At 41.5% G+C, this 16,265-nt stretch overlaps 1 protein-coding gene across 1 annotated transcript; it reads right to left on the bottom strand.

Moving 5' to 3' along the window:
* Positions 1-1,267: 1,267 nt before the first annotated feature.
* Positions 1,268-15,301, bottom strand: LOC123031999 (ER degradation-enhancing alpha-mannosidase-like protein 2). The gene is made up of 11 exons (XM_044447573.1): positions 15,146-15,301; positions 13,873-13,983; positions 12,990-13,029; positions 11,943-12,048; positions 11,068-11,193; positions 8,841-9,052; positions 7,357-7,498; positions 4,644-4,768; positions 3,427-3,571; positions 2,738-2,859; positions 1,268-1,823 (listed from the first exon to the last, which is right to left on the bottom strand). The coding sequence occupies exons 1-11, from the start codon at positions 15,250-15,252 to the stop codon at positions 1,323-1,325; spliced, it is 1,737 nt and encodes a 578-aa protein (XP_044303508.1). The 5' UTR covers positions 15,253-15,301; the 3' UTR covers positions 1,268-1,322.
* Between the last annotated feature and the right edge of the window lie 964 nt (positions 15,302-16,265).

Raw genomic sequence — 16,265 nt, 5'->3', positions numbered from 1 at the left:
GAGGGAGAGGGCAAGCAAGCACATGGCTCCAGAGAGGTTTTCTGGGTGACCACTTCTGGCATAGTGGGTTGTTTCAAGCTATTGAGCAGAATCTGAGTCAAGGTGAAATGTGCATTAAGTGATTTCTAAGTCAGGACTAATACATAGCTACCACAGGAAACTAAGGGTTGGAATATTACTGACTCTCAATTTTTTAACTCTACCGGTAACAAAATGGCTTTGGCTCCTGCCTCTGCCACCCCAAATTACATTGTTGAAATAAAGGAAGCTTGGTGTAACCAGGAGAAGCTATTTGTGCAGAGGGACTGTGAGCGCTATTCAGTTCTGGGACTCTATTAAAATCCCTTTTGTACCAGACTCTGCTTGGTGGATCTCAGGCTTCTGCTAAAAGAACAAAAACAACAATGACAAAAAGCCAAGTAGATTTGCCCATGAATACAGAGTGGCATGTAGCAGAGTTCCTTTCACACTAACAGAGGCAATCTTCACAATTCCTTACACCTCATCCCTGTGGTTCCTGCAAAGTTGCTCTGGATGGCTGGGATACACTCCAGAGCAGCACGAGAAACAACATAGAGCATTAGCAAAAATAACCTGCCTATCCCTTCCACTCTCCACCACTGGATACTGAGGCCCTTTGTAATGAAAGGATCTCTTCTATTCATGGAACGGCCAGTCTGGATCCTGTTTCTCCCGCTGTCTACGCCATGTAAATATCTACCTTGTGAATTATAGGTGATGTCTTTTATTGGAATAATTCTACAGAAAGCATTCAAACTTCAGCTTCATCAGTCCATCTACTGAAACATTATACTTGTATAAGATCCAGAGGATTGCATTATATTCAGGTACCTGCAACCATTAAAAAAATCTTTGCTCTGAAACCTATGTCCAAAGAATATTAAGTTTGAAAGCTTTGCTTGCAATATTTTTAATAAGATACTAAAATCCCATGTTGCATCTTTGTCATCACACAAGACACAGATATTAAAGCCAAAGTGTTGTTTTTTTCTTACTTGCTTTTCATTATGCAGCACAGACCATTTCTTAAAGAGAAAAGGGGGAGTTAAAAGGCCTGTGGAGGGCTCGCAGAATGAGAGAACTGCAGAGAGATCCAGAAGTATCCCAACAACAGGTGGGTCTTCCATTCTCAAAGGACTTCAGCTTTTCGACGTGGATGTCAAAATAGAACTGACTCCATGATGAAGAACTACATCTCCTAGCAGCATGAATGATATATGGACTACCAAAGAACCACAACAGGAGGTGAAAATAAAGCATCCATTTATTGGCTCCAGTATCCCTGAATCAGAGTAAATGAATCATGCATTGTCAAAGAAGACCTGTCCCAAAACAGCCAGTTTTGAATTAAAGGGTTGACTGGGGCAGCTCAGAAGCGGGACTCTTCGTTTTTCCTTCTGTTTAGACCCCATGTGTCCCTTGCAGCCTTCAGAGGAAGCATCTGCAGAATCTTTTTGCCTCCCTGCTTCTGTTTTATCTGAAGTTTTTGAGAATGTGAACTTCTTGCTTCTTTTCAGAGAATAGAACTCCCTCATTAAATCTTCTACCTCCCACTGCTCTTCCTTTTGTTTCCTGCAACAGTGCAGGGCAGCAGGATCTATAGGATGAGCTTCTGTATTGAAGATGTATCCACCAGCACCGAGAATACATTCACCATATGGTGTCAGCACAATGTCAAAGGATGAACCATTGTTATGAATGAAGTTGTCAGGGTCAAACAGCAGATACAAGTATTTCACTGTTTCAGCCAGGAAGAAGGATTCCATCCGGTTATCTAGCCTGTGATCTCTCAGGTCTTTGATCTTTGAAATAAAGCATGGAGGAAGACAGTGGTTATGCTATGTGGATCAGAACCCTACATACCACTATTTTAGCCAGCTACACTGGAGGAGGTCACAGTAACAAGATTGAGATTAGTTCAGTTCTACTGGAGAAGAGAAATGGAACCTCCATCCTGTAGCACTTCTAAAGACAGCCCACAGAAATGTCCTTGGGTTTCTCGAGGGGTGAAGGTTAAGAGACCAAGCCCAGCCCTCTGGAGGAATCTCCATTGTTACCTCCAGTCTAAGCTTGGAGATAATGGGGGGATTCCCCAATGTGCCACTGGGAGGGGATGAGCTCACAAGACATTCTACATGGTTTTCACTGATCTTAGAATGGAGGTAAGAGTGGGGATCTGGATCATGACTGACTTGGTTGGCCCCAGAAGAAATGCCCACTCTTCCTGTCTGTGCCTTTCACCATCCTATAAGAGGTGCATGAAAGAGGTGCCAGCCTCATTTGGCATTGGGAGGGGTGTTTTCTTCTAGCACCACCTGCATCTACCTTGACACATCTTTTCTACCTCGGACTGGAAGAATGAGAAATGAATGAGATATTTGACTAGGCTGGTACTGGGAGTAGCTGCTGTTCTTCCTGGCTCTGGCTGAGACCCTTCTTCCATGCTGGAGAGGTATGGAAAAATGGAAAGGATGACATTGACACTGGGCATGGCCACACCTCCTAATATCCATTCTGTGGAGAGCCTGGTGAGGATCAATTGAACCCCTGCTTCTACAGCAGAAATTTGCAGAATTGAATCAGGATCAGTACTGGATAAGGAGAGGAATTAAGCAAGAAGACACATTCTGATAGACTACTAGTGGCAAGAAAAGTTTGACAGAGATAAACTGAACTATCACTAGCAAGAGAAAGAAGAGCAGAAGAAATACTTAACTGTTGCAAAGCCACATTCAACCTTGCTGATTTTTTCTATTGACTCTACAACATCTCTGCCAAGCTCCAGAAGGGTGGGATCTCGTGTTGCTCGATAGAGATACATTGCACTCTCTATCAGTTCTGCAAAACCCAAAAAGCAAAACAAATGAAACACATTAGTATTATCATTTAGCCAAAGTTCTCTGGGTAGTTCACAAAAATGACAAGCCACAAATACAAAATAGAAAGAAAACAATTTCTTTATAGACAAAATTTAAAATCAGTTTAATGTAGTTACTTCCTTGCATGTTCAATACTTAGATCTGCAGTCTCAAGTGAGGCCAGAGGCTCCAGCCGCTTTAAACTCATGCTATCATTTTATCCCGCCACTTTGAAGCTTAGAATTTGTTTTATTCTGCCTTAAATGGTAGTTGCTATTCAAGGCAGCTTGCCTTGGATAATATCAGGGAACAATACCCATTTCAAGCTTATTCAATAGTTAAGCCATTGGGCTTTCCTCACCCTGCAAAATATTTTTAATGGCAAACAGTACTAGAACAACTTAAAAGTATGTCTCTTTTGTACTATGGATTCTTCTACAACCAAAGCAAACCATAAAAACAACTTGGGAATTATACAGTACTATATTTGCATGAGTCTTCTACTAATGAAAGAGGGCACCACAAATAGACTAATTTCATACTTAACCAGGTCTGAGGGGGTATCCTTCACGCTTTTCCACCGTATAACCCTGGGGAATATTGTAGAACTCAGGCAGTCCACCAAACTGTTTCCAAACAGTGTAATAATTTAGAAATGTTCGCATTGCACTATCTATGTGTCCAATAAGGCTCTAGAAGGGGAGCAAAAACAAAAACAAAACCCCCAAAACCTCTGGTCAGATAACGATAAGGAAAAAACAACCACGCAAGAATCAACACCAAATGTGCTCACCTAAACAGAAACTACCATTAAAAACAACAAATACTTAGTGGACTACTAAGCAGAACCCTAATGGCAAAACCGCTTCCCCCAGCCACCCACTGTTTCCTGTTTTCACAGTTTTTGTGAAATTTTGAAAAAGTTGAAATGCCTCACCTAAGAATTAATTACTTGTGGTAAGGTCTTGAAGCTAAGCTTTCCTGGTATTTTTGGCACTGACCTGGTGCTACTCCTTTTGCTTTTGGCCCTGGCCACCATTGGAATGTGGCCCTTGAACACTTCTGAAATGGAATTCAGCCTCTAGAGTTAAAGAGGTTTGACACCCTGACTTAAAGAGACGCGTAGAACTACAGTAGTAACCACTCCATTTCATTTCATATCATATCCATTTCACATTAGTCAAGGAGGGAAAAATAATAATCGAACCCAGGCACCACAAGTTCTTGTTCAATGCCTACTATGTTTAAGAAATCATTTATTTCTATATACAGGAATAGCTTTAGATAGCAATGCAGGCAAGTTATCTGTTGCTTTGCATTTTATTTATTTATATTCTGCCTTTTCCCCCTGGTGCCTTACATAATCTCTCTCCTTCTCTCCATTTAATTCTCACAATTAACCTGTAAGGCTGAGGGTCAGTGACTGGCCCAAAGTCACCCAGTGAACTTCATTGCCGAGTGAGGACTAGAACCCAGATCTCTTGTATTCTGGTCCAAAACTTGAACCACCACACCACACTGCCTTTCTATTGTGAGTGCTTTCTATACTGGGAAATTCCAGCTTCTGATTTTCCCAGTATAGGCATTTTCTCTCCTTTGCTTTTACCTTTCTTACTAAATATGATACTATCAAATACATGAGAAAGATCGGATTTATGTTCTACCAACTATGCTAGAAGGCTGTTTTGGTACAGGTCCCAGTTTTTACTGTGCTAATGTCTTGGGAAAACATCAGAAAACTGTTTATTCTACTGCAGCTCTTACCTGTAAGCCAGGCCAGTAGGCTTCCAGGGACTGAAAAACAGGCATGGAGACTGTCCCTTTGTACATTTGAACCCAGAGGTACCAATCATCAAATTTTGTGTAGTTCTTTATAGCTTTGTTATAGTCTACATAAAGAAAGGCAAGTCAAAATCTAGTGATAAATATAGGATAACAGATATAAAATCTAGAATAAAAAGGCTTTTGTAATCTCTAAACATTTTCCAACAATTAATCCATGAGGAAACACAACATCAGAATATCATTTATTCTTAAATGTATCAAAAAATGGCAAAGATGAACCTGTAGGAAATACGTTTGCACCATAGGGGGTACCCAACTATTTTGGACCAGCAGGCACATTTGGAAATTTGAGAAATTGCTGTGAGCACCGCAGTAAAATGCCTAATTAGTGGATTGTTGCTTTCATGTCTACCTGTTACATCTATGGATTGTAGCCTGCATCTTATCCAGAAACACAATCTCTCTCTCTCTCTCTTTCTCTCTCATTCATTCACATTCAACACATCCATGTTTCTTTAATAAGAAATTGTCTGATTTGCCAAATTGTGGGCTTCTTTTAAACATATATTTTGGCAATGTTCTATAGTTGCCACTTTTTGGAGGAGTTAATTATACAGATAAATTTTATACTGGAACAGTCTTTAACCTTCACTGATGTACTTACCTGCTTCATGAAAATTATCAAATGGTCAGAAAAAAGACTGATAATTGCGGCATCATAAACACTTATTTCTTATAATGCAAAGGATTAAGGACCTTACAATGCTTTTGATATTTGAATGGGTAACATATAGACATCCCCTTCAAATGGATATTTATCTGGATAATTGGTCCAGTTTTGATGAGGCATATAAAACTTTTTCAGGTGCTCATAGGGCCCATTGTGGGAACACTTTGAAATGTACTATGGAGATGCATCCATGGGACCACTTTGGGGACTCCCAGATGATGGAACAGACGTTATTATGGAGGGGAAAAGATTAAATGCTCACAAGATATCCTTTAAGCTGATGGGACAGGCTAACAAAAACTGGGCAGACTGCAAGAAATGCTGTTTGATTCAGTTCACTGTTTGTACAGCAGCTTAGATCTAGGTACCTCAGAAGAGGCAGGGCCAGATGGCTGCATAGCTGCTGCATTAGCATGCTGGCAACAATACTTTATAACAAGGATAGGGGAATTCGTTAAACCCCAAATCAAATTGAATTTCAAAGCTTTTAGGGGCTGTATTCCAGTGGTGTGTGGGGCTGATGGCAAAGGGGGAAGGACTCATGGGGAGAAGCCAAAGTATACCTCCCCCTCCCACATACAGTAGTTTAAAGCTCTTACTACAGGTAACTAGGTTTTAGGAAAGTAATGTAAAACATTATAGAATATAGAAAAGACCTCCAAATAATGAGAAACAAACACTTGTGTATGCAGGAAGACCTTGGGTAGGGAAATGGAGTCACAATCGCCTTATCATAATTTGATCCTTCTGCTCAAATCTTCCATCTTGTAATCTTCCAGTTTTGAGTGTCTATCTGAAGGTAGGTGCTTGGGACAGAATATAGATTCTGTTAGAGAACTGCTCATCCCACTAATCAAAAGTTTCCCTTCTGCAGCTAGCTAAAGTGGTTTCAAGGGTGGTTGTGGACTCTCCAGCTTGGCAGGAGTAGCTTAGGATTTCATGGCTTACATGGGGTCTGCCCCAGTTAGTAACTGTACCCACTGATTCAGCAGGGCAGGCTTTTGATCCAGTTTTCTGTATAGAGTGGGTGATGGTAACTTTGGTATGGAGAAACTTCCCATAGTTCTATTGTCTTGAACAGATTACCTGTTGGGATTTAGACTTGCTGGGTTTTGCAGCCTATGCAGGGCCAGGGGGCCAATTAAGATGGTCCAGTCCAAGAGACTGATATATATGAATGGTTTTTTGATGGCTCTTGGGGATTTTTCTGTCTGTTGAAGCCCTGGATAATCTCTGAAACAGAGAAATGGCTCTACAGTGTCATCATGACCATGACTGAGTATCTTCTCCCATTATTTTTAGGATGTTGTGGGTGAATGAACAAGAGGGACATTGACTAAAGCATTACTGGTTCCATTGCCAACATGTGGCACCAATTTAGAACCAACACAGTTTCCTCTCAGGGGAGGCTACCTTCATTCATTTTCTGCTATCCACCTGCTAGCAGCAAAACCCATGCTATTTAGAGGGAGTCCTGTATCCTGTAAGTAAGTCTGCAGGCTGTTTGCCTTTTTTATTCTTAAATTATCATTTTTGTGCTTTAATGTGTTCAATTGTTTCATAAACTGTTCTGAGTGCCATTTTTGGTAAAAAAAAGTGGGGCATAAAATAATAAATAAATACATGGGGTTTTGGCCAAGGAAAGGGGGCAGGACTATCTGGAGAAACTCAGAAGTCTTGATTGGAAGTAGGGGAGGGGTAGATTTGCCCCCAGGGCAAAGGTTCCCCACCCCTACTTTAAAAAGCCTGAGTGGCTTATCAGCTGAGGCTTAGGGGGACTAGTTGTCAGGATGGGAATCAAATCCTCTGACTAGAGTGAGGAATGAACTGTTGCACTGATTTAGAAGACTTTTCTGCAGACCTATGGGTAGGTTTCTTATCCAACAACTAAACATACTGTATTGACAAAACACTGAAGAAAGATTCTTGGGTATGCATCTACTAAACACAGGGACATCTCACCTAAAAACATGGACATCAGCTCCTCATCATGCAACAATATGGCTCCTTTAACTAGATACTCAAAGTAGGAATCTACTCCTGCTCCAATGCCAGCATCTTGGGCTACCCATTTGGCAGTTATTACATCGATATGGTTACCCACCTGAAGAAAGGAAAAGTTCACCTAGTAAACCCATGGTTTGAGATTAGCATAGCTATACTTTTCAGTATAGTTTGGCTAAAGCAGATCACAGGTTGCTCGCAAGGCTATACCACCTTGGAGGGGAAAAATGGAAAAAATGTAACTTCATTGCAGCTACAAAATTCTTAATTTCTGCAGCATCTCTTAAACTTCTAATGCACACTGGTACCTTTGTACACATGTGCCATCCAGGCTAATGTCTCAACCAGCCGTATTAATGTCCCATTAATGATTTATTAGTGCAGTCCGTTTGACTCAGAACTTTTATCAAGGCATACACTCTGTTAAAACTGCACTGCAGCTGTATTCAAAATCTCAGATTTCAGCAAGTCACAAGATGTTATAGGTGAGGGCAAGCAGCTGATTTTCAGCATCAAGTTTTATAAACAACTGATTTGTAAGAATGTAGAGGAAACAACTGATTACTAGAAACCATATTTGGATCTCTGGTGTGTATGTGTGCACAGCACACACCATATCAGACCAGTTTCTTTCTTAGATAGAAATATTTGGTTTAGAGCTTAACCTTATGCATGTTTAGACACAGAAAAGTCCTGCAGCTCTCAGCATCTACTTATTCCTATCTAAACAGACATAGGATAGTGCTCTTAGAAAACAAGGAGCACAAGTGATTATATACCTGGACTTTAGCAAGACTTCTGATATTATCATGCATGTAAAAGCTTGCGATATCTTGCCAACATGTTAGGATCTATCTCGTGCATGGCTGCAATGGCTTTGATGCTTTCCACATGGGCAAATGAAATTGGAGATGTTTGTCAAATTCATCACATACCAGCTTGTGCATGATTAAAGCATACTGTTTACTGAGCACAGTTATACTTGTGTTGTCCCGTGATCAGCATATTTCTATGAGCACCATTACCTGGTAAAATATGTAATTTCTGTGGAAAGGAGACCTCCTCTGTGTGGTCTCCCTACGCTGGAACACCTTCCTAAGGAAGTCTGACTGATGTTAACATTACAATTGTTTCAGCATCAGGTTGAGACATTTTGATTTGCCCTAGTGAACTAAAATATTTTTACTGCCTTCCACTGCAATGTTATGGCTTTGTTGTCTCCCAGTTCTATGTTAAGTGAAGGATGTGATTTTTTTTTTAAATAGAAATTACTGTAGACCACCTGGGAAGCTATTAGGATAAAGGGTGGTCTAGAAATGGAAAAACAGAGCTAATTAAGGTAGCTACATTTTAATTGAATTCTGCCTTACTAAGGTCCCCAAGTACTAGAGTTTCCTTAGAAACTTTAAAGGACAAACCAAAACATGAGCATTTTCACTCACCAAGCCGATGTCAGACCGATTTTTCCAGAGGGTTTTAAGAGCTTTTCTGGCAACCTCCTCAAATATTGCATCACCAGTAAGATAACTTAATGTAGCAAATTCCACTATAAATGTACCAACACCAGCAGTACAGGTGACTGGCGTTTCCCCAGGATTTACTCCATGCAGCAAATTTACTGTCCCATATGGCATTCCAGTTGGGGTCTGAAAGGCTACAAAAGAAAGGTGCATAGGATCAGATGGCTGGGAAAAGATGTCTATATGGTCAATTATCTATTCTATGAAAGAAGACAGAATTAAGTGGACCAGAACAATTCAACTTATTTATTTTGGTGCCATTTTAATTGTTGATTCTCTCGCTTCATTTTGGCTTTTAAATTGTTTGGTATACTCGTTAGTATTTATTGCACTGTATTGCTTATTATTGTTGCATATGCCTGATAAATTTTATTGTATACAGATGTTTTATGGCAGGCAAGTCTATTTTAAACTCTTTTAATTGTTGTATTTTGTATATTTAATTACATTTTGTAAACTATTTTGAGAGCATTATGCTAATCAAGTGGCACAGAAATGCTTTAAATAAATAAATAAGCTCATACTAGTGCCTATTAAACAAAGACAGTGTGCATTCTGTGCTTTCACAGATTTGGTGCATAAGCAAACAAGCTGTTTTCTGGTATAAAACTTGGCATCCCAAAACCCCCAGCCTTCTCTGAAATTAAAATAAGAACGCTTCTAGCCCTCGCAGTTGTATAGATGATCTTGTAAGTTGCAAGATGGAGTAGTATAGCTTCTGAAATTAGGTTTCACAAGAGCGTTACTATCCATGCAATAATTGTGTACAGCACCCATTACTTTTCCAAAGCTATTGTTACATGCCCTGTACATTCGTCTCCTGACATTTTTCTGAGTCAAGAACTCTGAGTTCATTGGCTCTTTGTTGGTTCTAAGTTTCCCAGATGCCAGTGCTAACAGTTTAGCATGCGAGTCCCATAACTTCAGTACTCTACCTCCTGCTTTCAGCTCCCAGAAATAATCTCATTCTGAAGAACTAGCTCAAACAACTGAAAAATACTAGTAAACGTTGGACATGATAATCCAGTATAGGCTCTTAAAATGAGGATGCAAAGAGCATATCCAGATAAAGGCATTTGAGGGGTGTGAGGTACCCAGATTAAGTGTCTAATATCAACCAACTGCACAGAGAATGCAGCAATCTCCACGCAGATTCCCAAGTAGGAACAGTTAGTGGGGTAATACCCCCCTACCCCGCAACAATAGCTGTTCACCTTTTGGTTCACACTTTATTACCAGTTTAAACACTATGGGTATGACTCTTTGCATATTTAAACATACAATCTACAGCTACCAGCACCCCCCATCCAGTCATGTTGGCTGGGGGATCTTGGGAGTTGTAGGGCTTATTTCAAAGTAAACATGCATATAGTAGCACCCTAAATCAAATCATAATCTGCCACAATCTAGCTGACAAAGTATAGAGGGAAAATATTATGGAGAGTTGCCACTATCAAACCATTATAACATTCAGGTCTGTAAATAACCTCCCATTTAGTCATCTGGGGTACATAAGCTCAACATGATCAGAAAGGGTTCAAGCCTAGGCATATTTAGACAAAATGTCCTATAATACCTGGCTTCCTTTCATTTAGGTATGCTAGCTTAGACTTGCAGGGAACTGTAAGATTGCATAGGATTGCATCTTATGTTTGGTAGAACAGTAACCTATAAGGAATTATTATATGCTCCCAGCAAGAGTCATATTGCTTTAGCTGTGTTATTTCTTCTCTAGATCCACATCAGTGTCTTCATGTTTCCTAACACTTCAATAAGCTGTTTTTGTTGCTTTAATATGTTCATTGGCAAGGGTAATGCAGACACTTGAATCCATATTGTCAGCTTTCATTAATATACTGTTAAATATGCATCAGAGACACCCACACTTCTTTTCAACACAGTAAAGTGCTCATCACCTACACCTCATTTGTGTTCAGTGAAGCAGGAAAATGTGGTTCCTGGGTCACACCACTTGGGATTCCGTTCATAAAGCATGGATAGATCCAATATACATTCTTTATAATAAATGAGTACTAACATTATGCTTAATATTTAAATAATACTTAAACTACATGTAATACATAGGCTACAGTGTAGCACCATACAGGAAGGCTGGAAATGAGTTCTCAGTTTGTGCAAGGAAGCTCACCTGGCAAAAGTTTTCGAGCAGCATCCTCTGCCATCCTCAGGAGGGGCCCAGAGCATGGCCATCCTGCTTCCACTTTAACACCTGCCTTCTTTGACAGCAGGTGAGCAGACAGGAGGCCACCAACCACTGCACAGGGACACACAAAGCATATTTAGAAACAAAGTAGCATCACCAGACATATTGCTGGCCCCAGCCTTGCCCCCATCATAAGATATATAAGTGGACCAATCAGACAGGGCAGTCTGATTTTTTTTCAGTTGTTACAGAAGAATCACATAATAGATTCAGCTTCTCCAGGATACACTGTCATTGTTTTCATCCCAGCAACCATTTTCCCTGTGTCACTGCAGGGAATGAAATATGCAAGTCATGAAACATTCAAAATAGAGGGTTGAAAATGAATAAAGAAAAGCCACACACCAGAGAGCATTTAGAATAAACACACCAGCATGAAGACTACCTCTGCTGATCAGACCAAGGGCCTGTCTAGCTCAGCATGCTGTTTTTGACAGTTGCCAGCCCAGGAAGCTTACTAGCTTACTAGTCAGGCATACAGATATCAGCCCTCTACTTTGGTTTCCCCAAGGGATGGGGAATTGGGGCTCACACAGCCAACATTGAAGTCTGATGGGTTTTGGACTACAACTCTCATCATCCCTTGCTACTGACTAAACTGGCATTGGCTGATGGGAATTGTAGGTCAAAACATCTGGATGACCACAAGTTGCCCAACCTTGTCCTAGCATCCGGTACAGAAATACATTAGCTCTGAAGGAGGACTAATAGTCTTATTTTCTCAATATATGGTCATCTGCAGCACAGATCCAACTTTTGTTGTGCAAAAGACTCCAAGTAACCTTTGGAGTTCAGCTCACCCCTTATGTTAGTTTCAAAGACAGAAGCGTTTACATCAATATCGAAGTTCACACTCTCCTGCAGTACACTGACCACTCGCTGGAACTCTGAAACGTTCCCCAAAATCTGGAACAAAATGTAAGTAACTGAAATCACAGTTGATGGTTCATGAGATAGAAGACTTCTACATTCAAGGAAAGGAAAGATGAGAATGGGTGATACGGAAATAAAGTATCACACAGAATAAAGAAAGCATTACCAGCTCCCAAACCCCTACTGTGGGCTCTTTTTCCTTCTTTGTTCCCCACCCTTCAACATTCCATTCAGTATGTCTGTCCATGCCTCAGTTTTATGCAAGAAGGGACAACTCTGCTGCCAAATTGTTCTACAGGTGCTGCCTCAGTGCCCCTCACACAGCAGTGACTTGTGAACATGCACTCCAGGCTGAGATTTGCATACTGGATGAACAGTTGTGTCAGGTACCCACATGTCTTTTCTCCCATTCAAAGGTTCTTGCTCAGTCTTTGTGTCTGAATGGGAGTGGGTAACCAGGTCAGATGTGCAAAGAGGAAGGGAACTGGGGTGAATAGTTAGTGTTTTAGTTGATAGCAGCAAAAGAGGAAGAGGAACATAGATGGACATGCCCAAGGCTGCTTTACCTTTACTTCATTTTCACTCTGTTCTGTTTGTCTGTGACTCATCACAAACTAATACAGAACATTACAAGATACATACAAAGTTGGAGTACTTCAGTGTAATGTTTTGTAAGTTGGAAGCTGTTTGCTTTGATGGGAATGCAACCTCCTGTGTCATGAAGTGGAAGGCACAGAAATGCAAATCCCCCCTCTCTCAAACTTTCAAGGTTGATCTAATGCCAAAGGTGCCTAAGAACTGGGAATGGTGTAGCTAACAGTGGCAGTTCTTAATTGCCCCAGAGTTGAAATAGTAAGCCTGAGGAACAGATATCATGTTCTACTCACACAGGTGTTTTCAAAGAAATAAGCAAGACACAAAACTAAGACACAAAACATAACTAAGAAAGTTAGGGAGGAATAAATTATACTTACTAATAAAGTATCTAGAGCATCAATCAGAGTGAGAGAAAAACTGGGGAAAAAAACAATGCCATTTAGAAAAGGTGGCATCAACCAACCAAAAGACATTGAAAAGTACATATTTTGAATTTCAATCAATGGGCCTTGGACCATCCCCCAAGTCAGGACAAAAAAAAAAAAAATCTACATAGCTCTTGCATGAATGGACTTTAGACCATTTGAAACTATGCATCTGAGCAAATATTTTATCACATTGCCAAATTTGTAAGAGCTTCTCACACAAGTTGATGATCTTCCACAAATAATATCCTGTGATCACCCTATACGAAGAAGTCAACAGAGCAATTTCACAATGTTACTGGTGGAGGAAAATTACCAATAAATAAATGAAATCACAGTTCAGTATAAGACAAGAAAGAGCAGCCTTGAACATCCTGATGGAAAGGTTGGATTAAAAGGACTTTAAATAAATGCCATTCTAAAGGTGCAATTTTAGTATGTTTCAAAAAGAGAGTCATAAAATGCAAGCATATCCTAGCCATGTCTAAACCCTGCTCATATGAGCACATGCTGTCAGCCTTCCAGGCTGCTTTTGCATTCAACTGAAGCTTAAAAAGTCACAATACCGATGAGACATTCCTGTATTTTCCTTGTTATTCCAAGGAGTTCTTGGATTTATATCAGCCTTCCCTGGTATCCTACAAATGTGTTAGACTACAACCCCATAATAACTTTCCAGCATGGGCACATCTGGAGGGCACAAAGTTGGGGAAAGCTTTTCTAGATTATATGAACTACCTGAATAAAAGTACCTGACACATTTTCTTTCTGCCAGAGGGTTTAACATTCTACAAGCAGCACCCCTGACACACAAACCATTTATTCTTCTCAGTACCTTCCCCAAGTGTCCTGCCCATCACATGTCAAAGGACGCAGCTCATCATATGGGAAGGCATTTTCCAGGTAGTTATCATAAGCATGATAAAACATGGACTTGACTCTCTCTCTAAGGGAAAAAAATAAAGTACCACGTCAGAAACCTTATGAAAAGTGATTAATACAAAAACATTTGTTTAATCCTTGAAACACCAGGATAGTATGTACAGCAACCTGTTTCTCAGGACTGCTGCAAAGCACAGCCCTGGGCATCCTGCCTGTAGCATCTACATCCTTTCACCCTTATAGAGAGAACATGGGGGACCTTATAAATCCTGTAATTAAGTTGAGGCCCCCTACACCATCTAGCACACACTGACCTTCCATATCCACAAGTGTGGCAATGATAGTCTTAAAGCCACACATAAAATGCTTTCCCCAAAGGCCATAATGTTTGACAAAGGATTTCTCACAAGGACAACCTACAGTATGCCCAGAACACTGCCTGGCACTGGGGTCAATGAGATATAGGGATGTTTACTACAGCCACAGAGTTTAGTTGATTTTAATGGTGCAATACCAAAGGGGAGCCCTAAGACCCTGAGCTCCAATTGCATGCAGGGCAGGAGGAGTGGAAGATGCAATCTTCATTTCCCTCTGCATTGGATCTACATTTTCAGCTGTCTAGCAGTTGCTTTCAGACAAGGAATGGAGACAAGAGTGGCCTCCGGATCCCTCATATCCTGCCCACCCTGTGTTGTGCCCCCCCCAAAAAAAAACACACAAAACCCTTCAAACCCCCTCCAGTCAGGCTCTTGACCTCACAGGACAGCCAGTGCAGGAACAGAGGATCTGATTTCCAGTTCTAAGATCAGAGCAGGGAATCAGAACCATCCCTAAGGCCCTCCAAACAAGATCTAGAAGGCAAGGGATCATTCCCTCTATGGTTAAATGACCAATTTGAAATGCGCCCCTGATAAATCTATCTTTTTAAAAAATTACTTTAAATTCGAAGACTTATGAACACTGTGAATCACAAGTGCCATATAAGAAGAATCATCCCATCAATGAATTCAGATAAAGGAATTTCAACGGGTTCAGATCACCCACACACTGAGGTATGCTGGAAGGGAAATCTCCACCATTTGGGATCCTGCCTGCCTGCAAAGGTGCGGTACAGGAAGGCACCTTTAAAGGCAAAGTTGCCCAGGTGAACGATGCAACCAAGGAGTAACCAGACTTCGGGCTGAGCTGAGCTCCCTCCACCAGGATCTGAGCTGGTCTGGGCTCACCTATAGTGGGCGACGTCGACCTCCTTCCCAGTGACAAGAGCGAGCGGCCCCTGCAGGTGCAGCGTCCATACCCAGAGCCAGCCCAGAGGATGGACTGAAGGCAGCATCGATGAGACACATACAACACTTTTCCACTCCCGTAGCCATCCAGCAGCCCAAATCCTCGTTTCCGGGTTCCGCCTCTTCCACAGCCCCGCCCCCACTCGCCTCCGTGCACCAATCAGAACAGCAATTTCCTTCCACACCCGCAGTAGCGATGACGGAAATTTCAGGGATTGGCGCAGCGGTTGAGTTTCAACGCGCCTGCGTAAAGGGGAGATGTACTTGGCCTGCTGCCGCAATTGAAAAGGCCGTTGAGAGTGGATGCTGGGGGGTATTGCGTGGAGGTCGATTGTTTGCCGGAAGATCAGGCTGTTTGCTAAGGGTACAGCCCTGTTAAGTTGGGGAGCGCGGTTATTTAGCGCCGCATCTTGCTTCTAACAGTGGCTGAGTCTCCCAAAAGCAGAACATAAGGACAACTATCCTCCTCAGCCTGGCAAATGAGGATAACACGCTTCGTGCGTCTGATGAAGTGGATTATAGTCCACGAAAGTATTTGGTAGCTCTTAAGGCACCACAAGATTCTTCCTCGTCTTTGCTGCAAATATCTGGATATTTGTAGCCACGATTTTCAGTGTCATCTGTGTTGTACTTCTTTACGTGGTGTAGGAAAATAGCTCCATCCCTGCCGGACTTACTCCAACAGGTAGCACTGCTGGCCAAACTCTCATGGCTAAAACGCTTCATCAGAAGAGAAACAGCAGAGAAAGAGGGATCCGTGGCTTGTCTAAACTTGAGCAAGCCATGGATCTGAGTGCTACTTCTAATGGCTATGCTACCTCCAGTATCGGAGGCAATATTTATTTATTTATATTGCGATTAATATCCTACCTTTTTCCTACAAAGGGCTCAAGGCAGCTTACATCATCTCTCCTCCATCTTATCACCACAACAACAACCCTGTGAGGTAGGTTGGGCTGAGAGTCTGTGACTGGCCCAGTCACCCAGTTGGCTCCATGGCTGAGCAGGGACTAGAACCCAGATCCTCTGAGTCCCAGTCCCATGCTCTTAGCCACTACAC

This window comes from Varanus komodoensis, unplaced genomic scaffold (genome assembly GCF_004798865.1).
Source record: "Varanus komodoensis strain SLA01 unplaced genomic scaffold, ASM479886v1 scaffold52, whole genome shotgun sequence".
Taxonomy (NCBI): Eukaryota; Metazoa; Chordata; class Lepidosauria; order Squamata; family Varanidae; genus Varanus; species Varanus komodoensis.
This window is presented reverse-complemented; position numbering and strand designations above follow the sequence as displayed.

What these genes read in the sequence shown, in the direction of transcription:
- LOC123031999 (XM_044447573.1), bottom strand. Translation starts at nt 15,252, where the DNA reads ATGCTGCCTTCAGTCCATCCTCTGGGCTGGCTCTGGGTATGGACGCTG. An exon ending in ATGCTCTAGATACTTTATTA is followed by an intron (nt 12,049 to 12,989) that starts GTAAGTATAATT and finishes ATTTTGTTCCAG; the next exon opens with ATTTTGGGGAACGTTTCAGA. An exon ending in AGGATACCCCCTCAGACCTG is followed by an intron (nt 2,860 to 3,426) that starts GTTAAGTATGAA and finishes TGGGTTTTGCAG; the next exon opens with AACTGATAGAGAGTGCAATG.